The sequence below is a fragment of the Oncorhynchus mykiss genome, chromosome 17 (genome assembly GCF_013265735.2).
Source record: "Oncorhynchus mykiss isolate Arlee chromosome 17, USDA_OmykA_1.1, whole genome shotgun sequence".
Taxonomy (NCBI): Eukaryota; Metazoa; Chordata; class Actinopteri; order Salmoniformes; family Salmonidae; genus Oncorhynchus; species Oncorhynchus mykiss.
The window spans coordinates 54,717,770-54,743,110 of record NC_048581.1 but is presented as its reverse complement, the minus strand read 5'-3'; the positions used below and the strand labels follow the sequence as shown (position 1 = coordinate 54,743,110).

At 43.9% G+C, this 25,341-nt stretch overlaps 2 protein-coding genes across 4 annotated transcripts; one reads left to right on the top strand and one right to left on the bottom strand.

Annotated features, from left to right (window-relative positions):
* Nucleotides 1-747: 747 nt before the first annotated feature.
* On the bottom strand, nucleotides 748-10,048 carry slc26a6l (solute carrier family 26 member 6, like). 2 transcript variants are annotated; one of them, XM_036950171.1, is made up of 19 exons: nucleotides 9,645-10,048; nucleotides 8,164-8,303; nucleotides 7,868-7,978; nucleotides 7,449-7,624; nucleotides 7,012-7,176; nucleotides 6,696-6,848; nucleotides 6,102-6,184; nucleotides 5,726-5,873; nucleotides 5,360-5,473; nucleotides 5,099-5,176; nucleotides 4,800-4,895; nucleotides 4,500-4,606; nucleotides 4,130-4,199; nucleotides 3,898-3,990; nucleotides 3,090-3,200; nucleotides 2,416-2,853; nucleotides 2,159-2,213; nucleotides 1,928-2,070; nucleotides 748-1,827 (listed from the first exon to the last, which is right to left on the bottom strand). In XM_036950171.1, the coding sequence occupies exons 1-19, from the start codon at nucleotides 9,782-9,784 to the stop codon at nucleotides 1,801-1,803; spliced, it is 2,448 nt and encodes an 815-aa protein (XP_036806066.1). In that variant the 5' UTR covers nucleotides 9,785-10,048; the 3' UTR covers nucleotides 748-1,800. The 2 variants fall into 2 exon arrangements, with proteins under 2 accessions (XP_036806066.1, XP_036806067.1); XM_036950172.1 differs by having other exon boundaries at nucleotides 7,524-7,624.
* Nucleotides 7,172-25,128, top strand: kbtbd12 (kelch repeat and BTB (POZ) domain containing 12). 2 transcript variants are annotated; one of them, XM_036950175.1, is made up of 6 exons: nucleotides 7,172-7,532; nucleotides 18,940-20,031; nucleotides 20,690-20,960; nucleotides 22,897-23,047; nucleotides 23,494-23,691; nucleotides 24,417-25,128. In XM_036950175.1, the coding sequence occupies exons 1-6, from the start codon at nucleotides 7,516-7,518 to the stop codon at nucleotides 24,584-24,586; spliced, it is 1,899 nt and encodes a 632-aa protein (XP_036806070.1). In that variant the 5' UTR covers nucleotides 7,172-7,515; the 3' UTR covers nucleotides 24,587-25,128. The 2 variants fall into 2 exon arrangements, with proteins under 2 accessions (XP_036806070.1, XP_036806071.1); XM_036950176.1 differs by lacking the exon at nucleotides 7,172-7,532 and adding an exon at nucleotides 17,500-18,404 and having other exon boundaries at nucleotides 18,825-20,031.
* Nucleotides 25,129-25,341: the final 213 nt, after the last annotated feature.

The window sequence follows — 25,341 nt, the reverse complement described above, 5'->3', positions numbered from 1 at the left end:
TCCTCTGCTGTATATGATAAGTTCATTAGAGTTGCCAGCCTCAGAAATTGCAGCCCAAATAAATGCTTCACAGAGTTCAAGTATCAGACACATCTCAACATCAACTGTTCAGAGGAGACTGTAAATCAGGCCCCCATGGTTGAATTGCTGCAAATAAACCCCTACTAAAGGACACGAAAAAGAAGAAGAGACTTGCTTGGGCCAAGAAACACGAGCAATGGACTTTAGACTGGTGAAAATCTGTCCTTTGGTCTGATTAGTCCAAATTTGCGATTTTTGGTTACAACCGCCGTGTCTTTGTGAGACGCTGGGTAGGTGAACGGATCTCTGCATGTGTTTCCCACTTGAAGCATAGAGGAGGAGGTGTGATGGTGTGGGGGTGCTTTGTTGGTGACACTGTCAAGTGATTTATTTAGAATTCAAGGCACACTTAACCAGCATGTCTACCACAGTATTCTGCAGAGATACGCCATCCCATCTGGTTTGTGCTTAGTGGGACTATCATTTATTTTTCAACAGGGCAATGAACCAACACACATCCAGGCTGTGTAAAGGCTTTTTGACCAAGAAGGAGAGTTATGGAGTGCTGCACCAGATGATCTGGCCTCCACAATCACCCGACCTCAACCCAATTGAGATGGTTAGGGATGAGTTGGACCGCAGAGTGAAGGATAAGCAGCCAACAAGTGCTCAGCATATGTGGGAACTCCTTTATGATTGTTGGAAAAGCATTCCAGGTGAAGCTGGTTGAGAGAATACCAAGAGTGTGCAAAGCTGTCATCAAGGCAAAGGGTGGCTACTTTGAAAAATCTAAAATGTAAAATATATGACTGGTACTGTATATATGTCTGCTTGTGTCACTTGCATCCATTACTTCTCATCCTACTACAGGTATTGAATTTCTATTTATTTGAAGTATTATTTATTACTTATTTATTCCAAATGTTTCACTTTCCACGTTGTGTTGTTCACCTTGTTTGGTGTTTGTTTCCAAATGCACTGAATCACTTTCCTCTGCTCCAAATAAAGTTTACTTTAGATTTTGAATTATAGAGTTATTTCAATTGCCAAAGCTGTTCGTGACAACACTGGCACACCCATAAAAACTTTCAGGATTTTATTGAAATTTCATCAAATGTAAAGTATATAAATTAATACTTTCCAACTATTTAAAAATCCAAAATATATTAAATGACAAAGCTGTAAAACATTATCCTTAATATAACCCATAAACTAAGTGAATTCCGTTGGTGTATAATATGAGGGTTTCAGCATGTAATATCCTTACATCTTTTTCCACTTGTACTTATTTTACTCTGTCAATATGTGTTTTGGGGCAAAACTTGGCAGTTGTGAAAAAAGTCAAAAGTTGGAAGAGTTGCGGTGTTAATAGGAAATGATTTCATTGTTGATTAGATGCTTTTTTTCATTACTTGGGCTGTTTTCTCTTGAATCATATGGTCTATCCACTAGAAACCTGTAGACAATATGAATACATATAAATATATATATTTTTAAAGTCATATGTGTACATTTGATAAAAGTTATGTAAATATAAATGACCAGAGATTACTGTTAAATACTAAAATTAAACTTTGTTAAATTATCAGTAGTTTTGCAACCCTATGTTGTGGTTTAGTGTACCTTTCATTTTTTGAAGGCATTATAGTTACCATATATATATATATACACAGTATATACCCATATACTATATCCCCAATTGAAAGTTACTTTTCAAAAGGATAGGGGCCCACCCCATAAAATAGAATATACAGAGACGTCAGACTTCAGTAAGGGTCCTCAGAGTTTGGTGCTGCACTGCATCTCCTGCAATGACATATTTACAGACATGGTTCATTTGTTCAAAGCAGTATACAGTCTTCCATATTGTATCTACTATTGAACTGTAGACGTGCACGTCTCTCACCAGAGAATATTCATAGCTGGGCATTGATGTTCCCTGGTGGCCAAGGCAGTGCAGCACAGCATCATGGACAGTAGCAAACAGACGTCCTTTCGTGATGGACTCCGAGAAGAACCCTCCCAGCTCTAACTGCTCCACCACGGACACTGGATAGAACAAGTAACAGTTATTTACGCATTCTATTCAAACTAATGAGCTGTTCATGTATTAGCTAAAGATAGTGGGGTTACTTACTCTGACACCCAGCCATGTAGACAGTAACATCAATCTCACCAAAGTCGTGGAATATCTGTCAAAACGGGACAGGAGGATAAGCACTTCTGTACTTTTCCGCTTTTAACATCCTAAACTCTTTATCTCCACCTACCAAACCGTTGTCATCCTAATATTTTTCTTTCATTGAGGGCGCCTACATTCCTGATTTTCTTCTCTCAATACAAGGCCATCTCTCGTATGTCATCATTTCCATGCCGTCATCATCACCCACTCACGTTTCTCATGGTCTTGATGGCCACGGTGTCGATGAAGTTAGCAGTGGAAAGGTCTAGGATGATGGAGTGGATGTCCCAGGTCCACTTGCCCAGCGATCCTAGCGAGACCTTATCCAGTTCCCGGCTCAGGGTATCCTCACTACTGGACCCCAGAGTGGTGGTGTCCCCGTCTTGCAGTTCCGACACTGCCCCCAGGGTGGCACAGTCTGGGTCTTTACTGCCCTTCAGGTACTCCCAGCTGCATTGGTCATCGGGCGTGCGGGGCGTTGTTGGCATGACGAACACGGTGCCGTTCTCGCGGCCGCACCAACCTCGTTGGTCGTCTCCCAGTGACTCCTCCCTGTCTCCATCTCCGCCCCCCGGTTCCTTCCATTGCCCCGCCGCCTCCTCTACGGAGAAGACCCCGGTCTTCTGCTCTGCCGCTCTCAGAGCATGCTTCTGCACAGTCCACACACAGACAACACTTTAGTTTACAACACATTTGTAAAACCCGCCTTATGAAGACATAGAGAAAGAGCAGCACCATGGCTGTCTGTCATCTAAATAATGCATAGATTAGTTGAGATATGACGTAGATTTATACTGTCCAAGTTTATGCATGTACAGAAGGATTCCTGAGTAGTTTGGAATTTGTTATTCAAATGTATATGAATGGCGGCTCGACAGTGTCTCACTTGTCTCTTGGCCTCCCTCCTAGCTCTCCTCTCAGCTCTCTTGTCTCTGCGTCTCTGCTTGGCCTCCTGTCTTCTCTTGTAGATGATCATCTTGCTGATATCAAGCCCGCTCTAAGACACAGACACTCCATCTGTTATTGTCACGTCCAACACATGCCCCAAATATAGGCCTGCAGTCACGAAACACAAGGCCTGCGTCTCAAATGGCACCCTATTCCCTAAACACTGAGTATACAAAACATGAAGAACACCTGCTATTTCCATGACTTAGACTGACCAGGTGAATCCAGGTGAAGGCTATGACCCGTTATTGATGGCACTTGTTAAATCCACTTCAATCAGTGTAGATGAAGGGGAGCAGACAGGTTAACGGAGGATTTTTAAGCCTTGAGACAATTGAGACATGCAGGGGAGCAACTTTCACTGGGGACATGTCCCCCCCATATTCTGAAATTGCATTTTTGTCCTCCCAGTTTTATCATTGGAATGTGTAACAGTGTGCTTGGCAACAGTGTGCTTTAGGAGCATGTGGACTCCTCTGAGCGGTCGGGTAGGCTGTTTGGAGTGTTTATCCGACTGGATAAAATATATATATATTATGTCCCCCCCACTTCTAAAACCAAAGTTGCGCCCCTGGAGACATGGATCGTGTATGTGTGCCATTCAGAGGGTGGATTGGCAAGACAAAAAAATGTAAGTGCCTTTGAATGGGGAACGCTTTCGAACACCCTGTAGAGCATGAGGTGAAAATGAGTATCACATGAAGTGCAAATGAGTGTCACTGTCAGAGTTGTATGGAAAAGGGCACCTTTCCTTTTAGAGCCTCCAGGTAGAGGTCAGCATTGGCGAAGTACACGGTGGCAGAGGAGTGGAAGATAGTGATGCCAGGGACCTCTCTCACCTGCCACACACACAAACAAACAAACGACAAGGTTATGGTTACCCACTGACTGGGCCACCCCTACCTCCCTTCCTGCTGCCTCCCAAGGTCTGCTCTCTCACCCATAGAAATAGAATGATTCTATTCTCTGGTGTCTCACCTCTCTGTGGGTCTCCATGTCCAAGTAGAGCTCTGTCCCTGGAACGTGTCCCAGAACTGAGTACTTCGGGCTGAAAGAGAGGACAGCAGGGTTGGCTCACCACCAGAGCACTTCAGTTCTCAGTCAGAGCTACTGTGTAACTATTAAATCGATGCAGTTTTTTTGTTGTTCTGAATTCTTTATCAAATGTTGGTTTTTGGCTTTCACTTTTTTAATCAATCACTGACTTTGGCCAGAAAGACCTGTTTAAAAGTGCCAATAATGAATTGCCACCTGGCACCTGTTGATGCTGAGCTTTTTGATTTGTTTGTAAAAACACACAGCCAGATGAAAACTATGCCGTGTTGAAGAAGTGGAAGAGCAGTCTTACAGCTGGGTCCTGAAGATAACAGTGAGCACAGCGAAGGTGATGGAGGCACCAAGGCCCATGTCCAGGTTGAACAGCAGTGTGGATACCCAGGTCACCAGCCACACCACCTGGGAACAGGGCCATTCTTATGTACTACTTCTGAATGGGTTATTTATGGGTTATGTATGGGTTATGAACGTGTGATGACGCCCCCTATGTAGATACCCTGCAAACAAATTTTATTATATTCAACTATATCGACCATTCACAACCAGAGAAGACGTGTGTAATGTGTATCAGGAAGTTCATTTCTCCTCTCACCAGATCAACTTTGCTGCTCCTCCACAGAGTGATGATGTCATAGTACTGCTTGAACATGCCCTTCAGGTTCACAAAGACGATGGCTGCAAGCACTGCCTGAAACACACACAAACATAAGAGTGGCTACAACCAGTATAGAACGCACGTGCACTTTCAAAACCTCGTACTTCACCCTTTAAAAACACTTGAATAGACTAACTCATATAAACGATGTAGAGCGAATACATACAAACAGCATTCTGTCTCCTATCACAATCTCCCACACACACATACGGTCTATAGCTGAAGTAGAGCCGTACCTTTGGCAGCTCCTGGAACAGAGGCCCGAGCTTCAGCACAGTCACCAACACAATCACAGCAGAGGCCATTCCAGCCATCTGGAGTAAAGACATTGGATATCAATGCATCTTTCATTGGTCACAAAACATAGATTCATGCTGCTTTTACATGACCTTCGCACATTCGTTGTGTGTATGCATTTACATGCACGACTATGGCATTAATATAGCAACACTATTCAGAATGGTGCACAGTAGGAGTCCCTGCAGTGTTCCTCCCACCTGTGTCTTGCCTCCGGTACTCTCCTGTATGAGACTACGGGACATGGAGGAGCAGACAGCATAGCACTGGAAGAATCCCCCCACAGCATTACTGAGACCCAGCGCCACCAGCTCCTACCTCAGGGAAAGGGATGGAGAGGAGAAAGACAGGTGAAAAGGCGATAGGAGAGGATGGACGAGGTGAGTGTGTGTAACAGACAGAGGTTTGTTTGGACTGCATTGCAGAGCCGGTTCAGTTACAGTGGCCTATGAGGCGCGACAAGATCAAATGAATTCATGGGAAGACGGTACAGCTTGAGTAGATTGTGAGGGATTCCGTTGCTTTGATGGTGTTGGAACAATGTATGATAAGAGGGACTGTCTCACCTGGTTGCTGTCCACCTTGTAGCCATGTTTTAGTGCAAACGTCTTCCCAAGAGAGATGGAGATGGCGTAGCCCACAATAGCCAAGGCAAACGCATCCCCCATCACCTCTTTAAACAGGCTAGCATCAGGTAACCTGGGGGCAGCCAGGCTGAATAAAGCAGAGGATATTTAGGTCAAGGTGTCAACCATGAACCAGCAGGGGTCGGTAATAAGAATTAACAACATACCAGCAAGAGAAGCGGTCAACAAGAAGAGGTCAAGATAAAGTCACGAGGATTACAATTTGACAGACAAACAAGGTATTAATGATTATTACATGTTTCTCTGTCTCTCTATCTCTCTACCCCCCCCCCCCCCCCCCCCCCCCCCTACTCACCCGCTGGGAATTTCTCCCACTACTGAGATTGTGTAGTTGCCGTTTAGGTGGGTGTAGGACGATATCACCGTTGCTGCCACAATCTTTATCGAAATAGAAACACATTCTTTCCAATTCAACTTAGTCACAATCTTCTCAATACAACTGGACAAATGATGGGTATGTTGCAAGGAAAACATCACGTCAATCATTTAGTGAACATACTGTAGGTTAGGTGAATCAGAAGCCAGAAGTGTGCCTAATCATTAGTTATGAATCCCTTATTTCTGCTGTGTATGACACTAATACAGTACATTGGAATGGTCACATATAGTTGACTCAGCTCTTGTGTTTCAGACTAGGGCCATTGTTCTACATTTCTGTTTTTCTATGCAGGAGCCAAAACTTGTCAACACAAACTCGACTAGACAGAAGAAAGAAATCTGTGACCTACCCAAAACGAATATAACCAATGTCAAATATTTGAAGTTCAAATGTATCTTTGACCAACCAAGGTAGAAAAAGAAAGAATACATTTTTGTAGAGAAACATAAGGAAGAGACTGACAGAGCGACAGGACGGTGAGACAGCGGACAGAGTATCATAGTAACTGACCGTGATGAGCTCCACTGGGATGGGCACAGGCAGTCTGGCGCTGATGGCAGAGTTGATTTCCTTGGCTGCGATGAGAAACACCATGGATACACCACTGACCGCCAGTGTGGGGAGATGGGTCTGAGGTAGCTTGGAGCACACCTCCACCAGGGTCTGTGGACAAGAGTTACACCAATAGTATATGAGTTCAGGGTTTTGTGCTGGGGTTAAGTTAAAGTGTCAGTTGAGTTAAAGTGTCAGCTGAGTTATAGTGTCAGCTACACACACACACACACACACACACACACACACACACACACACACACATGGTACTCACATACACCAGTGACAAGGGCCCACTAAAGCGTGTGGTGGACAGCCCAAAGAGCTGTGCGATCACAGCGACCACAGCGTGAGCAGCAGCTGCTGTTGTGTAGGCTCGCACCAGTGGCTCCGACAGGTAGGTACCCACAAACCCAAACTTCACCAGTCCCAGCACCACCTACAAGTGGAAGCATGAACATTCAAACACAATATATTCCTACTGTCAGTCATAGTAAGGATAAATTAGCTACGAATGCCTGATTTGTGCTATGTGTCATAGCTCTTGAATTGTATTGACTGGATTGAAGTGCAGTGAAACATATTGTATTGTCTTGTGTCATGTTGTATTGGATTGCATTGGATTAAAGCATGTACATTGTGTTGTCTTGTGTTATGTTGTATTGTATAGTTTTTTCCAGTAGCAGCTAACTGTTCTATTCTTTTGATGACCTGGATGAGTCCTCCTAGGACGGTGGTAGCAGCAGCGACCTGCACCCTGTAGGAGTCCCTGGCAGTGATGTTCACCTCAGTCAGGTTAGTCCCATTCAGCATGACCAGGAAGTTCCTGTCTGGAGCCAACCTCTCTGTCACACTTCCAACCATGATACTGAGCACTGCAAACGTACCTGCACACAAACACAACATAACGACATCTGTGTATGTACATTTGTATGCACAAAAAGAATTGGACTGACTGGGAGTGTTGTTAACCCTATTCCTTATCAACCACTGGTAATACGGTCACCGTAACAGCCCTAGTGTTAACCCTATTCCTTATCAACCACTGGCAATACGGTCACCATAACAGCCCTAGTGTTAACCCTATTCCTTATCAACCAATCACATGTTACATATTTCTGTCCACTTACCTATGGAAATATGTCTAGACGTCCCAAAGAAGAAGTAGACCAATGCAGGGTAGAGGGATGTGTATAGCCCAAACACTGGGGGCAAGGAGGCCAGCAATGCATATGCCATACCTGCAGAGAGTATCGAGAAATCTAGTTAAACAGCCCCGCTAGCCAATAAATCATTCAACTACTATTTTCCACTGGGTCTGTATATGAAGTGCAGGTTGTTCACATTACGATCATTCAAATGCATGTTGTTATTGAGGATAATTTCATTTTAGTGATAAACCCATGAGGTTGTGGTCTTACTGTACCTTGTGGCAAGTGCATGATGCCCACACTGATACCAGAGATGAGGTCCGGCATGCCATAGTCCCAGATAGAGTAGCGGGGCAGCCAGTAGAGTACAGGCAGACAGCCCACCACACTACGTTTCAGCCTGGGTACAGTACATCTTGAAAAGGGGGGCAGGGGGGTGACAGACAGAAGAGGGATAGGGTCAGGGTTGAGGCTAGGGTTAAACCGGGATGTGGACATTAAATTAGGGTTGGGGTTAGGGTTAAGGTTGAACCGGGGTGGATAGTGGATCGGGTTGAGAGCTTCAAGTTCCTCGGTGGCCATATCACTAAGGACCTATCATGGTCCAAACACACCAACACCAATGCCTCTTCCCCCTCGGGAGGCTGAAATGATTTGACATGGGCCCTCAGATCCTCAAAAAGTTATATAGCCACCCAAGTCATAGACTGTTCCCTCTGCTACCGCACGGCAATTAGCGCCAAGGCTGGTACCAAAAGCTTCCTGAACAGCTTCTACCCCGAAGCCAATAGACTGCTGAACCAGCCTGACTATTTGCATTGATCCAGTTTTAATTTGCACCGGCTCTACACTCACTACCCACACACTCACACATACTACACTGACACTCCAACACACACATACACACGCTCACACATACTACGCTGTCACTCCAACACACACATACACACGCTCACACATACTACACTGTCACTCCAACACACACATACACTCACTACCCACACGCTCCCACATACTACACTGACACTCCAACACACACATACACACGCTCACACATACTACGCTGTCACTCCAACACACACATACACACGCTCACACATACTACACTGTCACTCCAACACACACATACACACGCTCACACATATTACACTGACACTCCAACACACACATACACACGCTCACACATACTACACTGACACTCCAACACACACATACACTCACTACCCACACGCTCACACATACTACACTGACACTCCAACACACACATACACACGCTACATAAGCTCACACACATGTATATTGACACACACTCACACATACACACACGCTGATGCTTCTCTGTTTATTATCTATCCTGATTGCCTAGTCACTTTTACCCCTACCTACATGTACATATTACCTCATCTGCCTCATACATTGACTCTGTACAGGTACTACTTGTATATAGTCTCGTTATTGTTATTTTATTCTGTTACTATTTCCTTTATTTTTTGCAAATGTCTCTTTCTTTTTAACTGCATTGTTGGCAAAGGGCTCGTAAGTAAGCATTTCACGATAAAGTCTACACCTGTTGTGTTCGGCGCACGTGACAAATAATATGATTTTGAACCGAACCTAGAGTTAGGTTCACGTGGGTCTAAGCCTACTGCTTAAATCCTTCCATAAAATATGTACCCCGTCTATTTGCAATAAATAAGAAACTCACACACACCTTAGACTAGTGCGTGCACACACACACACCCCATCTGTGCCTTACCTGAAGGACTCTTTAAGCTGCTTGGTCAGGGAAGGGTGAGTGTCAGAGTAGTCCATTCTCTGAGCCAGCTCCTCCAGCCTCTGCTCATCCAGCACATCCCTCTCCACTCTGTACCCCCTAGCCTTCCGGCCCATACCCATACCACCTCGTCCAATATGTCCTTAACAGTATATAAGAACCAGGTTGGGCTATTTCGATCCTCCCCGTGTAAGCCGCGTGAAGTGCCTGTCAGTCCCCCTTTTGTACAATATGACAGGTGAAAGAGACGTTTTTTCCAAACACCGAATAAAACAGGTTTACTAAAAAGTTAACTTTTTCATCCAAAGCACGTTGGGCATTACCATTGACTGAGGTTCTATCACTATCAAAGATAAGGGTACATTCAATAAATCATCCTTTATATGTGTGTGTCTGTATGGGGTGGGGGGGGGGGGGGGGTCAGTGGTTGATCGTGTGTAGGGCATAGCCTATAATGGCTAACTAAGAGACATTTCACCACCTCATATTTGGTCATTCAAGGTCATCAAGAGCCCCATTTCAGGATGTCCGGATTGCACTCTAGTCATAGGAAGGAGGTGTTTCCACCAGATTCCTTACACTGCAAAAGTGATGCTAATGAACCATGACAACACCAGGCAGCCTGTAGCTGATGACATACTAGTCCTGTCATCTATTACAGCCAGATCTGGTACAGTGGAAAGATAGACAAACACAGGATATGGAAAAAGCAACATCAGGGAAATGATTATTGACTTAAGGTGGAAGACAACATACTGTACATACAGCGCCTTCAGAAAGAATTCACCGCCCTGGACTTTTTCCACATTTTGTTGTTACAGACTGAATTTAAAATGGATTAAATTGAGCTTTTGTGTCACTAAGATACACACAATACCCCATAATGTCAAGTGGGAATTGTCTTTTTAGAAACGTTTACAAATTAATTTAAAAAATGAAAAGCTAAAATGTCTCAAGTCAGTAAGTATTCAATCATTTTGTTATGGCAAAACTAAATAAGCTCAGGAGTAAAAATGTGCTTAACAAGTCAAATAAGTTGTGTGGACTTATTGTGTGCAATAATAGTGTTTAATATGATTTTTAAATGACTACCCCATCTCTGTACCCCACACACACAATTATCTGTAAGTTTCCTTAGTCTAGCAGTGAATTTCAAGTACAGATTCAACCACAAAGACCAGGGAGGTTTTCCAATGGTTCGCAAAGAAGGGCAAACATTTCAAAAGCAGACGTTGAATATCCCTTTGAGCATGTTGCAGTTATTCATTTCACAGTTATTCATTGCAGTTATTCATTGGTTGGTGTGTCAATACACCCAGTCACTACAAAGATACAGGCATCCTGTCACGCTGGTGTAAAGGATTTGGAGACAGGCGCAGGAATACATCTGGGTTTTTAATACACCAAAAACAAACACGTGTACAAAACACTGGGATGTACTCAAACAAAAGAGCGAGGGTAAACCTCGTAGAACAACACAAGACGCGTAATACACAAAACATGCAGCACAGGCTGAGACAACACATAGGTACGCACACGACCAACGGACGTGGGAACAATAATCCACAGCCCAATTGGGAAACAAAGGGCACATTTATACAAACACAATAAGCGAAGAATTGGAACCAGGTGTGCGTAATAACACAGTTCAGTCAGTCTAGATGGCCGGTGACGTTGACCTTCGGAACTGGTGAACAGAATGAGCAGCAGTACCGGGGGATCCGTGACACAACCTTCCTAACTCAGTTGCCGGAGAGGAAGGAAACCGCTCAGGGATTTCACCATGAGGCCAATGGTGATTTTAAAACAGTTACAGTTTAATGGCTGTGATAGGAGATAACTGAGATAGGATCAACAACATTGTAGTTACTCCACAATACTAACCAAAATGACAGAGTGAAAAGAAGGAAGCCTGTACAGAATAAAATATATTCAAAAAAATGCATCCTATTTGCAATAAGGCACTAAAGTAAAAAAAAAAAAATGAAAAAATGTGACAAAGAAATGTACTTTATGTCCTGAATACCAAGTGTTATGTTTGGGACAAATCCAACACAGCACATCACTGAGTGCCACTCTTCATATTTTCAAGCATGGTGGTGGCTGCATCATGTTATAGAGCTATGCAACTACAAAATCCTAGAGCAAAACTTGGTTCAGTCTGCTTTCCACCAGACACTGGGAGACAAATTCACCTTTCAGCAGGACAATTACCTAAAACACAACGCCAAATATACACTGAGTTGCTCACCAAGATGGCATTGAATGTTCCTGAGTGCCCTAGTTACAGTATTTACTTAAATCGGCTTGAAAATCTATGCTAAGACTGGAAAATGGTCATCAAGCAATGATCAATAACCAACTTGACGGAGCATGAAGAATTTTTTAAAGAATAATGAGCAAATATTTTACAATCCAGGTGTGCAAAGCTCTTCGAGTTACCCAGCAAGACTCACAGCTGTAACCGCTGCCAAAGACGATTCTAACGTGTTGAATTATGGGGTAGAATGTTAGAATTTTTAATTCACTTTGACATTACAGAGTATTTTGTGTAGATCGTTGACAAAACAATTACAAAAAAAAAACTATTATTTGAATCCCACTTTGTAACACAACAAAATGTGGAAAAAGTGAAGGCGTGTGAATACTTTCTGAAGGCACCCCAAAAGTATTTGGACAGTGACAAATGTTTTGTTGTTCTGTACTCCAGCACTTTTGAAATGACACACTAACTATAAGGTTACAGTGTAGACTGTCAGCTTTAATTTGAGGGTATTTTCATCCACATCAGGTGAACCATTTAGAAATTACAGCACTTTTTGTACATAGTCATCACATTTTAGGGGACCAAAAGTATTGGGACAAATTCACTTACATGTGTAATAAAGTCATCCAAAGTTTTGTATATGGTCCCATATTCCTAACGGGCAAAGACTACATCTCTACAAACTTGTTGGATGCATTTGTTGTTTGTTTTGCTTGTGTTTGACTTATTCCACATTTTGTTGTGTTACGTCCTGAATTCAAAATGGATTAAATATTTTTTAAATCTCACCCATCTACACACAATATCCGATACTGACAAAGTTAAAACATATTTTTAGACATTTTTGCAAATATATTGAATCTGAAATACAGAAATATCTCATTTACATAACTATTCACACCCCTCAGTCAATACTTTATAGAAGCACCTTTGGCAGCGATTACAGCTGTGAGTCTTTATGGGAAAGTCTCTCTCTATGTTTTCAGAATTTTCCGTCAATTAGCAAGTGGTTGAATCTCACCAGAGAAATCATCAGAGCGAGGGGAACAGCGCCCCTCTGTCTCAGTAAGTGTAGCCCATGTATCTGATGCTTTCTGGATTATGAAATCTTGCGGCCGTAGCATTTGATTGATTGATACCAGTAGGCATTTGGCCTCCCTTGATAAAAAATATATGTAATTAGCCAATCAACGTTGAGCTGAGCTCAACTGTGGGCTGTCCTGGTGCAGCAAAACGCCTCCCAAGGGAGGCCAGTTTGGATTTGGCATCACTCCAATCAAATCACATCCTAAGCAAAACGCCATTTCAGTTTCTGGTCTGTTTGTGTTGATGTCCTGCAGTAGCTAGCTTGCTAAATCGGCCCTTTCCTATGCCATGGATGGAGATGGGGATTTGGACTTGCGGTTTTGACTTAATTCTCTTTACAGGCCAATAATTATGATGGTGATTCTGACCTAAGCAGTTGTGCCACTGGTCAAATATGATTGAAGTTCAATATGTAGCCTAGATGTAGCCTAGCCCCTTTAGGCTCAAGATAACTAGCTAGCTAATTTGGCTGGTTCATTGTTGCCCATGCAAGGAAGTTAGGCTAGCAAGGTAGCCTATGACAATACAAACTAAAAGCAAACTGTATGAGCCATAGACCATTTTGCCAACATGAAAGAGAGGGGGATGGCATTGGCTTTCAACTAGTCTACAAGTAGGGTGAGTCCAAATGTTTTTTTATTTGTTCACACACGCTCGCACAGAAATCAGTACCATGGACAGCCACATGATTTAGCAACATTGAATGGACTAAATAGTTTTTTGTATCTTTTAAGTTTGTTTTCAGTGTATTAAACTAAGCATGCATAGCCTTGTTAATTTGATTATGTTTAAAAGTTTTAGTTGAAATGGTGCTGAAATAGCAGAGGCAGCAACCTTTGTGCTGACTTGCGGTAACTCTGTGGTTCTAAATCAGTAGATGTTTAGTCAACTATCCAAAACATTACTTTGCTTGACCATGTTGCAGGTCATATAACTGTTTGTTACATGCCATGTTTGCTTTGTGGACTTCACCGGACAGATGTTGTTCTTCGGTTTTGTGATGGAACAAACCTACAGTGCATTCGGAAAGTATTCAGACCCCTTGACTTTTTCCACATTTTGTTATGTTACAGCCATATTCTAAAATGGATAAAAAATAAATAAAATCAATCTACACAAAATACCCCATAATGACAAAGTGAAAACAGGTTTTTAGAAACGTTAGCAAATTTATTAAAAATAAAAAACAGAAATATCTTATATACATAAGTATTCAGACCCTTTACTATGAGACTCGAAATTGAGCTCAGGTGCATCCTGTTTTCATTGATCATCCTTGAGAAGTTTCTGCAACTTGATTGGAGTCCACCTGTGGTAAATTTAATTTGTTGGACATGATTTGGAAAGGCACATACCTGTCTATATAGTTCCCATAGTTGACACTGCATGTCAGAGCAAAAACCAACCAATGAGGTCGAACAAATTGTCCATAGGGCTCAGAGATAGGATTGTGTCGAGGCAAAGATCTGGGGAAGTGTACCAAAATATTTCTGCAGCATTGAAGGTCCCGAAGAACACGGTGCCCTCCATCATTCTCACATGGAAGAAGTTTGGAACCACCAAGACTCTTCCTAGAGCTGTCCGCCCGGCCAAACTGAGCAATCGGGGAAAAGGGCCTTCGTCAGGGAGGTGACCAAGAACCCAATGGTCACTCTGACGGAGCTCCAGAGTTCCTCTGTGAAGATGGGAGAAGCCATCTCTGCAGCACTCAACCAATCCGGCCTTTATGGTAGAGTGGCCAGATGGAAGCCACTCCTCAGTAAAAGGCACATGCCAGCCCGCTTGGAGTTTGCCAAAAGTCACCTAAAGGACTCTCAGACCATGAGAAACAGATTCTCTGGTCTGATGAAACAAAGATTGAACTCTTTGGCCTGAATGCCAAGCGTCACATCTGGAGGAAACCTGGCACCATCTCTACGGTGAAGCATGTTGGTGGCAGTATCATGCTGTGGGGGATGTATTTCAGTGGCAGGGACTGGGAGACTAGTCACGATCGAGAGAATGATGAACGAAGCAAAGTACAGAGGGATCCTTGATGAAAACCTGCTCCAGAGTGCTCAGGACCTCCGACTGGTGCGAAGGTTCACCTTTCAACAGGACAACGACCCTAAGCACACAGCCAACACAATGCAGGAGTGGCTTCGGGACAAGTCTCTGAGTTGCCCAGCCAGAGCCTGGGCTTGAACCTGATCAAACATCTCTGGAGAGAGTTGAATATACAGTGCCTTGCGAAATTATTCGGCCCCCTTGAACTTTGCGACCTTTTGCCACATTTCAGGCTTCAAACATAAAGGTATAAAACTGTATTTCTTTGTGAAGAATCAACAACAAGTGGGACACAATCATAGAGTGGAACGACATTTATTGGATAATTCAAACTTTTTTAACAAATCAAAAACTGAAAAATTGGGCGTGCAAAATTATTCAGCCCCTTTACTTTCAGTGCAGCAAACTCTCTCCAGAAGTTCAGTGAGGATCTCTGAATGATCCAATGTTGACCTAAATGACTGATGATGATAAATACAATCCACCTGTGTGTAATCAAGTCTCCGTATAAATGCACCTGCACTGTGATAGTCTCAGAGGTCCGTTAAAAGCGCAGAGAGCATCATGAAGAACAAGGAACACACCAGGCAGGTCCGAGATACTGTTGTGAAGAAGTTTAAAGCCAGATTTGGATACAAAAAGATTTCCCAAGCTTTAAACATCCCAAGGAGCACTTTGCAAGCGATAATATTGAAATGGAAGGAGTATCAGACCACTGCAAATCTACCAAGACCTGGCCGTCCCTCTAAACTTTCAGCTCATGCAAGGAGAAGACTGATCAGAGATGCAGCCAAGAGGCCCATGATCACTCTGGATGAACTGCAGAGATCTACAGCTGAGGTGGGAGACTCTGTCCATAGGACAACAATCAGTCGTATATTGCACAAATCTGGCCTATATGGAAGAGTGGCAAGAAGAAAGCCATTTCTTAAAGATATCCATAAAAAGTGTTGTTTAAAGTTTGCCACAAGCCACCTGGGAGACACACCAAACATGTGGAAGAAGGTGCTCTGGTCAGATGAAACCAAAATTGAACTTTTTGGCAACCATGCAAAACATTATGTTTGGCGTAAAAGCAACACAGCTCATCACCCTGAACACCCTATCCCCACTGTCAAACATGGTGGTGGCAGCATCATGGTTTGGGCCTGCTTTTCTTCAGCAGGGACAGGGAAGATGGTTAAAATTGATGGGAAGATGGATGGAGCCAAATACAGGACCATTCTGGAAGAAAACCTGATGGAGTCTGCAAAAGACCTGAGACTGGGACGGAGATTTGTCTTCCAACAAGACAATGATCCAAAACATAAAGCAAAATCTACAATGGAATGGTTCAAAAATAAACATATCCAGGTGTTAGAATGGCCAAGTCAAAGTCCAGACCTGAATCCAATCGAGAATCTGTGGAAAGAACTGAAAACTGCTGTTCACAAATGCTCTCCATCCAACCTCACTGAGCTCGAGCTGTTTTGCAAGGAGGAATGGGAAAAAATGTCAGTCTCTCGATGTGCAAAACTGATAGAGACATACCCCAAGCGACTTACAGCTGTAATCGCAGCAAAAGGTGGCGCTACAAAGTATTAACTTAAGGGGGCTGAATAATTTTGCACGCCCAATTTTTCAGTTTTTGATTTGTTAAAAAAGTTTGAAATATCCAATAAATGTCGTTCCACTTCATGATTGTGTCCCACTTGTTGTTGATTCTTCACAAAAAAATACTGTTTTATATCTTTATGTTTGAAGCCTGAAATGTGGCAAAAGGTCGCAAAGTTCAAGGGGGCCGAATACTTTCGCAAGGCACTGTAGCTGCGCAGCGATGCTACGAATATTTATGTAAATCTGATATTTCTGGTTTTGCCTTGTCATTATGGGTAATGTGTGTAGATTGATGAGGAAAAAACCATTTAGTCCATTTCAGAATAAGGCTTTAACGTAAAACAAAATGTGGAAAAAGTGAAGGGGTGTGTAATGGAATTTTTTCCGTCACTATGTGACTGTTGTCTTTTTGTTGTCACGGCCTTGTTGTATAGCAGGATTCCATATAAACAAATGGGTTACAGAGCAAACAACACAATTATCACAACAGGTTGTAAAATATATTTTTTACTGGCTTGGCTTCCTCAGTGATTTTACCCACGCACCACTACTGGTCTTTGTAGTGACTGGGTGTTTTGATCCACCATCCAAAGTGTAATTAATAACTTGCTCAAAGGGATATTCAATTCCTGCTTTTTTTAAATGTTTAACCATCTACCAATATTTACGAGGCATTGGAAAAACACCCTGGTCTTTGTGACTTGTTAAGCACGTTTTTACTCCTGAACTTATTTAAGCTTGCCATAACAAAGGGGTTGAATACTTATTCACTCAAGACAGTTCAGCTTTTCATTTTTTATTAATTTGTAAAAATGACAAAAACCTTAATTCCTCTTTGACGTTATGGGGTATTGTGTGTAGTAGGCCAGTGACAAACAAAATTTAAAAATTAATTCAAGTTGTGATACAGCAAAATGTGTGAAAACTCAAGGAGTGTGAATACTTTCTGAAGGCACTGTACATACAGTACATATAGCATTTTCTGATTTAAAGGCTCAACAGGATATCACAGAGAAATGCCCTCACTAAAACTGTTTTAGTTTTGCAATAGCTGTTGTGGTCATAAGGGTCATTAATTGCTCTGTTCGGGATGTTTACACTATAGAGATCCTATTCCATTACTAATTCTATGGTTAACACCACCTCGGGTTAATATTTGAACATCAATATTTTTGATTGGTATGAACAAAGTATCAGCTGCATCATAGTTTATTATTGAGATTATTATGAATATTGGGATTATTATAATTTAAAATGTCTGTAGAGAGTGATGTCATGAAATTCGAATCCAAGCCACAAGCTGGTTCCATGTGCCATTCCACAGATACATAAGCATACACGTGATCGACACCCCCCCAAAATATAGCAATAGAAAATAATAGCAATTATACTTGTGAAATTCGACATGAGCATTGCTCAACATTACACAACATTATCATGTGTGAGTCTCCTGACATTATTCCTGGTAAATCCAAAATGTTCCCCTCGCCCTTAGATGCATGCCGTTCCATTGGCCATATCACAGTCTATTTTAAGGTTTGTGCTCAACTCAGAGGGCCAGGGCATTCAGGCAGGCAGCGAGGGAAGGGGAGGGTAAACAGTACTGTGTTTCAGAGGGGATAGCTAGGCCGCCTGTCTATCTCTGACCCTAATTCCAGATGCATTCAGCCACATTAACAACAACTCCTGCAGCCTGGCTGTCTGAGGAACATGACGGTCTACTGGAATTGGAGGATTCCCACTGAATGGTAGGACAGGATGACATAGGCTTGGCTACTGTGTGATCAAAGCGCACAACAGTAATGGGGGCGAAAGAGTTTAGTAACACAATGCATGGTGGGAGATGATATTGATGTCATATCCCTGTTTAATGGATCCCTGGTTTCACTGCGGCAGGCGGGGCATGGCATGCTTTTGTTGCTGTACTGTTATATTGTCGTCTAAGTGTCAATGTGGGTAATGGGAATTCCAGTAAGAATGGCTCTTCATACTTACAGATGTATGTTAACAATGTCAGAACTGCAAAGTTGAAGATAGTGACTGGCCTTTTAACTCTCAAATCTTTACAGAGATTACAACAAAACTCTACTCGGCATGAACGTAAATAATCTACTGGGCTCGATCAGATCAACATTGAACTTGTGTTTCTTTCTTTCTCTCCTTTTCAGATAAAGAACCTCCTTGTTTACACTGCCACTTTGTGATATTTATTTATATTTTATGCATTTCAATTCTATTTCTATTTTTATTCTTTTTTTCTGTGTTGTTAATACTCCTGAATAGACATTCAATCCAAATGGATCTGAGAGCTAAACACAGTCTGGGTCTTCTGGACCAGCTGAGGAAGATGAGGGAGACAGAGAAGCTGACAGATGTGGTGTTAGTGGCTGAGGGCATCAGCTTCCCCTGCCACCGCGTGGTCCTCTCAGCTTTCAGCCCTTACTTCCGGGTTATGTTCACCTGCGGCCTGCGGGAGTGTAGTACTAGGGAAGTGTTTTTACGTGACACCCCAGCCGATAGCCTGGGTCTATTGTTAAACTACATGTATTGTTCTGAGCTCCCGCTCAACAACGCCAATGTACAGGGGGTCTCGGTCGCTGCCTTCCTCCTGCAGATGGACGAGGTGTTCAACCACTGCCAGAGCCACATGAGGGAGAACATGGACGCCTCCAACTGCCTCGGGGTGTACTACTTTTCCCGCGACCTGGGAGCCGAGGAGCTGGCCGACCATGCCCAGAGATACCTACGGACGCACTTCGTTCAGGTGTGTATGAGCGAGGAGATTCTGGAACTAGAGGCCCACCAACTGGGGGCGCTGCTGAGCTCCGACGACCTCAACGTGTCGCGGGAGGAGACCATCCTGGACGTGGTGCTGCGCTGGGTCAGGCAAGACACTCCGGGGGATGGGGTGGAGGACAGGCGGAGTAGACATCTGGTTGAGCTCCTGAGGAAGGTGCGTCTCGCCTTGGTGGCCCCTGACTACTTGAGGGAGGCTATGAAGAGGAATATGTCTCTGTTGGCGGATGCAGAGTGTCTGGAGATGATGGAGGAGGCACTGGAGGCCACAGGGATGCATCCGGCCTCCTCACCCCGTAAACTGAAGCTCCGCTATGGGATGGAGACCACGGATCTGCTGCTCTGCATCGGCAACGAGGGTGGAGGGATCCGATCACGGTATGGAAATTATTCGGAACGTAGCTTCTGCTACGCTCCCTCCACGGGCCGCACCCACTACATCACGTCCCCACGCTACGGAGACGTTCTGGGATTCGTGTGTGCAGGGGTCGTCACCGAAGGCAACGAGATTGTGGTGGCCGGGGAGGCAGGGGTGAGGAAAATGGCCAGGCAGACGAACAGGAATGTGGAGATATTCAGGTAGGAATCTGGAAGAATGGTATCATGAGCTCTGTGTGTGAATGAGATCATCAACAATGGTCACTGATGCGAGTGACAGTCAATGGCATACTGTTTATGTGCTGTGGCCAGGTGGAGTGCGTGGCCAGGTGGAGTGCGTGGCCAGGTGGAGTGCGTGGCCAGGTGGAGTGCGTGGCCAGGTGGAATGCGTGGCCAGGTGGAGTGCGTGGCCAGGTGGAGTGTGTGGTCAGATGGAGTGCGTGATCAGGTGGAGTGCGTGGCCAGGTGGAGTGCGTGGCCAGGTGGAGTGCGTAGCCAGGTGGAGTGCATAGCCAGGTGGAGTGCGTGGCCAGGTGGAGTGCGTGGCCAGGTGGAGTGCGTAGCCAGGTGGAGTGCGTGGCCAGGTGGAGTGCGTGACCAGGTGGAGTGCGTGGCCAGGAGGAGTGCGTAGCCAGGTAGAGTGCGTGGCCAGGTGGAATGCGTGGCCAGGTGGAGTGCGTGGCCAGGTGGAGTGCATGTCCAGGTGGAGTGACAGTATGAGAATGATTGTCAGTAGCTCCAGACCAGAGGCCTGCCTAATGGGCTTTAATAGCACTCCTGTCTTTATTTTAACATGGTGGAGTCTCACTAAAATAGGATGTATCCCTGCCGCTGACTTTGGTTTTCTTGTCCTCCTCAGGCACAGGGTGGAGGCCCAGGGAACCTGGGAGCACCTGAGCTCAGCAGAGTACCGAGACTCGTACGCTCTGGGGGCGCTGGGTGATACTATTTACCTGCTGGGAGGCCAGATGAAGCAGAAGAACCAGTACCTCATCACCAACTCTGTGGAGCGCTGGTCCCTGCAGGGTGGGCCCTGGCATAGCGCCGCCCCGCTACCCATTCCGCTGGCCTATCACAGCGTGGTCCGACGGAAGAACCGCCTCTACGTGCTCGGGGGTCGAACTCCACAGGTAATGGACTGAAGAGAAGGGGTTTGATGTACAGTACCAGTCAAAAGTTTGGAAACACCTTCTCATTCAAGGGTTTTTCATTATTTCTATGAAATAACACATATGCAATCATGTAGTAACCAAAAACGTGTTAAACAAAACCAAATATATTTGTGATTTTAGATACTTCAAAGTAGCCACCCTTTGCCTTGATGACAGATTCATGAGGTAGTCATCTGAAATGCTTTTCCAAAAGTCTTGTAGGAGTTCCCACATATGCTGAGCACTTGTTGTCTGCTTTTCCTTCACTCTGTGGTCCAAGTCATCCCAAACCATCTCAATTGAGTTGAGGTCGGTTGATTATGGAGGCCAGGTCATCTGATGCAGCACTCCATCACTCTCCTTCTTGGTCAAATAGCCCTTACACAGCCTGGAGGTGTGTTTTGGGTCATTGTCCTGTAGAAAAACAAATGATATTCCCACTAAGCGCAAACCAGATGGGATGGCGTATCGCTGCAGAATACTGTGGTAGCCATGCTGGTTGAGTGTGCCTTGAATTCTAAATAAATTACCTACAGTGTCACCAGCAAAACCACACATGCAGAGATTGTCCGTTCACCTACTCTGCGTCTCACAAAGACACAGCGGTTGGAACCAGAAATTTCAAATTTGGACTCATCAGACCAAAGGACAGATTTCCATCAGTCTAAAGTCCATTGCTCGTGTTTCTTGGCCCAAGCAAGTCTCTTCTTATTATTGGTGTCCTTCTTAGTAGTGGTTTCTTTGCAGCAATTCGACCATGAAGGCCTGATTCACGTAGTCTCTTCTGATCAGTTGATGTTGAGATTTGTCTGTTACTTGAACTCTGTGTGGTGCAATCTGAGGTGCAGTTGCTTTCCGATTTCTGAGGCTGGGAAACTCTAATGAATTTATCCTCTGCAGCAGAGTTAACTCTAGGTCTTCCTTCCCTGTAGCGGTCCTCATGAGAGCCAGTTTCATCATAGCGATTGATCATTTTTGTGACTGCACTTGAAGAAACTTTCAAAGTTCTTGAAATGTAGGCTGACCTGCATGTCTTAAAGTAATGATGGACTGTCGTTTCTCTTTGCATATTTGAGCCTTTCTTGCCATAATATAAACTTTGTCTTTTACTAAATATATTCTGTATACCACCCCTACCTTGTGACAACACAACTGATTGCCTCAACCTCATTAAGAAGGAAAGAAATTCCACAAATGTGCTTTTAACAAGGCACACCTGTTAATTGAAATACATTCCAGGTGGCTACCTCATGAAGCTGGTTGAGATAATGCCAAAAGTGTGCAAAGCTGTCATCAAGGCAAAGGGGGAGCTACTTAGAATATAAAATATATTTAATATACACATTTTTTCCTTGCTACATAATTCCATATGTGTTATTTAATAGTTTTGTTGTCTTCACTATTATTCTACAATGTAGAAAATAGTAGAAATAAAGAAAAACTCTGGAATGAGTAGGTGTGTCCAAGCTTTTGACTGGTACTGTAGATGAATAGCCTGTGAATGTTAGACTATATTAGGTGTGTGTGTGCCTGTGTGTGTGTGTGTGTGTGTGTGTGGGTGTGGGTGTGTGTGTGTGTGTGTGTGTGTGTGTGTGTGTGTGTGTGTGTGTGTGGGGGGGGGGGGGGGGGTGTGCATGCGTGCGTGCGTATGTACGTGCGTGCGTGCGTGCGTTTGCACACACAATGTGCGGGCAGGAAGGCCAAGGGGGGATTTCACATTTGTTTAATTCAATCTCACAACACCTATGTATTTTTGGAGTCCCTCACTCTCACTCATGTACACACTGTGCTTTAGGCTGCAAAGCTTTGACAGCAGAGAGACACACTATCTGTGTCAGTGTGCAACTCTTAGCCCGCTCTCTATACCCTCTTCCTTCTCTAAACTCTGCACCTGTCCTGTCACTTCCCCTGGCAGTCCTGGCGGATGGACGACGAGCCAGACCGCTTGAGCAACCGTCTGCTGGAGTACGACCCTGAGACAAACAAGTGGACAGAGCTTGGTCCCATGAAGTACTCCAAGTACCGCTGTGGTGCTGTGGCACTCAATGGAGAGATCTACGTTATGGGTGAGATTAAGTAAAGAAATATCACAATTGGCCATTTGTTCTAATTAGTTTCCTGATGGTCATGACGATGATGGTCACTTTGTATCAGCAACCGGTGATTATTCCTCATAATTTGATCTTTAGTATGTTTTTTCCTAGAGCAGTGTTTCTAATCCTGGTCCTGAGGACCTAAAGGGTTGCACAATTTAGTTTTTGCTTTAGCATGACTGTACACACGATTTAAATTAAAGCTTGATAATGAGTTGAGCAGCTGTGTAGTGCTAGGGACAAAACCAAAATGTGCACGCTTTTGGGTCCCCGGGACCAGGATTAAGTAACACTGTCCTAGTGAAACCCCCAACCTTCAACATAAACAGTATGTTTGGACAAAACCCAGTTTTTTAAAGTAGCACTTTACAACACAAAGTAATGAATGTTCCAGTACCAACCCAGTTGTGTTCTAACAGGAGGTATCGGCTGCGAGGGGGTCGATCATGGGCAGTCCCGTCGTTGCCTTGATGCTGTGGAAATCTACAACCCTGATGGAAACTTCTGGAGGGATGGGCCTACTATGCCTTCACCACAGCTATCCCTACGCAGCAATGCCTCCAACGCCGGGGTGGTGGGGGGAAAGCTTTATGTCTGTGGATACTACAAGGGGGCGGGTAACTAAACCACAGATGATCCATTATATTGACCAGATACTCAAGTGGCCGCTCAAATGATGAAAATAAATGTTTTCAAAAATGGAAGGCAGTTGGGAGGAGGCAAGATCAGGTGGGACCATTCTAGCCAATGAGAGGGCAGACGCATGTGAACAACAGGCACAACTCCCGAGATAAAAGTTGTTTTTATCAAAGCTGCTGGAATGTCACGTCTTACTTATGTCAGTACACTCGTAACACCCTAAGCATTATGAAACTTCTATTCGATCAAATAAGCCACATGTAGCAAATAAGCCATACATTTTTTGCAATCGAAATTGGACACTCTCACTGACCTCCAAATAAAAACTTGCTTGGTGAGCGAAAAAGGATTAAAAAACGGCACCTGCTGGAGAAGACAGATTTTGGGCCCAGTTATGCCTCTCGCTTGCCTCTTCCTCTCTGACTAAACCTACTTTCCTTTCCACTGTTCACAAAACTGTGACATCACGTGGCACAGGTTTGAGTAAAAGATGACCTGTCTCTTTAAGGAGTTAACAAATTGACTGTGTAGATGAATGCTGTTTCATTTGATTGCCACACCACTCTTTAAAATGCCACCATTCTACGCCATGTGGTAGCAAACTTGTCACAAGTTATTCTGAAAAAAGATTATAGTCAGTAAAGTGATTCCAATAGTGACAACAATTATATTGCTGGCCTATCCTAATCCCTGTCTCCCTCAGATCGTCATGAAGACATAATCAAGGACATCCTGGAACTAGACCCGTGGGAGAACCGCTGGACCGTTGTGGCCCGTCGCGTTCTGATGCATGATGCCTACGACGTCTGCTTGGTGGCAAGCCTCAATCCACGGGAGCTCATGTCTCCCCCGGCAGACCTAGTAACTCAGTGACATTCACCTGCCCTAAGGTCTAATCTTCTTAGCTAAGAGTACCTTGGGCTATAATTATGTATTCTGAAAGATGATCATATTGAGCAACAAGACCTTTCTTTCTGCTGCTGTGGGCCAGGAGTCAAAATGCTGTAGTGCTGGCTGATCCTGGTGGTGCTTGTTGACAGACATTGCGCAGTTGGTGTTTAAAAGCCCTGACCTGAGTGGGGCACTGCACAAAATAACACTCTACCCTTGTCTTGAACTGTATATGACCTACCGAGTTGCACATTTAGAAGTAAACATTGTATCTGAATATCATACCTTTAGTGGGTTTTGTGACACTGAAATATAGCTTGTAAATACAATTGTTTTGCCATTTTATTTTTCATGTTGCTGTAAAATGCCTCTGCCTCATCTTTGGAATACTGGAAAGAAAACCAGACAGGTCCTTCACAATCAAGTTATTTTATATCAATTTTCCATTTTGCTCTTTACATTTGTTCAAGATTATATTTTTGTCATGCAAATAAGGCTTACATTAAATTGAGTCTTTGCTCAGGCGTAAACATGTGTTTGTGGAGCTAGTGCACTAGAATTGCAGAAAGAGGTGATGAGAGAGGATTCTACACGTGGCACTGGCAGTAGTTATGTGTTGCCCTTCTCCTGTATGCCAACAGAAGAGATGGCCCTTAACTAAACGCTATAAAAACCTCCAAAACCCCCAGTTATACCGTCATGTAGAAAGTTGTATTGGTAATATAGCAGAAAGTGTA

Excerpts from the sequence above, each read along its gene's own strand:
- slc26a6l (XM_036950171.1), bottom strand. The coding sequence starts at position 9,784 with ATGGGTATGGGCCGGAAGGCTAGGGGGTACAGAGTGGAGAGGGATGTG. Across the intron at positions 7,979-8,163 it reads CATCATGCACTTGCCACAAG|GTATGGCATATGCATTGCTG; the intron begins GTACAGTAAGAC and ends TACTCTCTGCAG. Across the intron at positions 4,200-4,499 it reads GTTATCTTCAGGACCCAGCT|CCCGAAGTACTCAGTTCTGG; the intron begins GTAAGACTGCTC and ends CCTCTCTTTCAG.
- kbtbd12 (XM_036950175.1), top strand. Across the intron at positions 20,032-20,689 it reads AGGAATGTGGAGATATTCAG|GCACAGGGTGGAGGCCCAGG; the intron begins GTAGGAATCTGG and ends TGTCCTCCTCAG. Across the intron at positions 20,961-22,896 it reads TCGGGGGTCGAACTCCACAG|TCCTGGCGGATGGACGACGA; the intron begins GTAATGGACTGA and ends TTCCCCTGGCAG.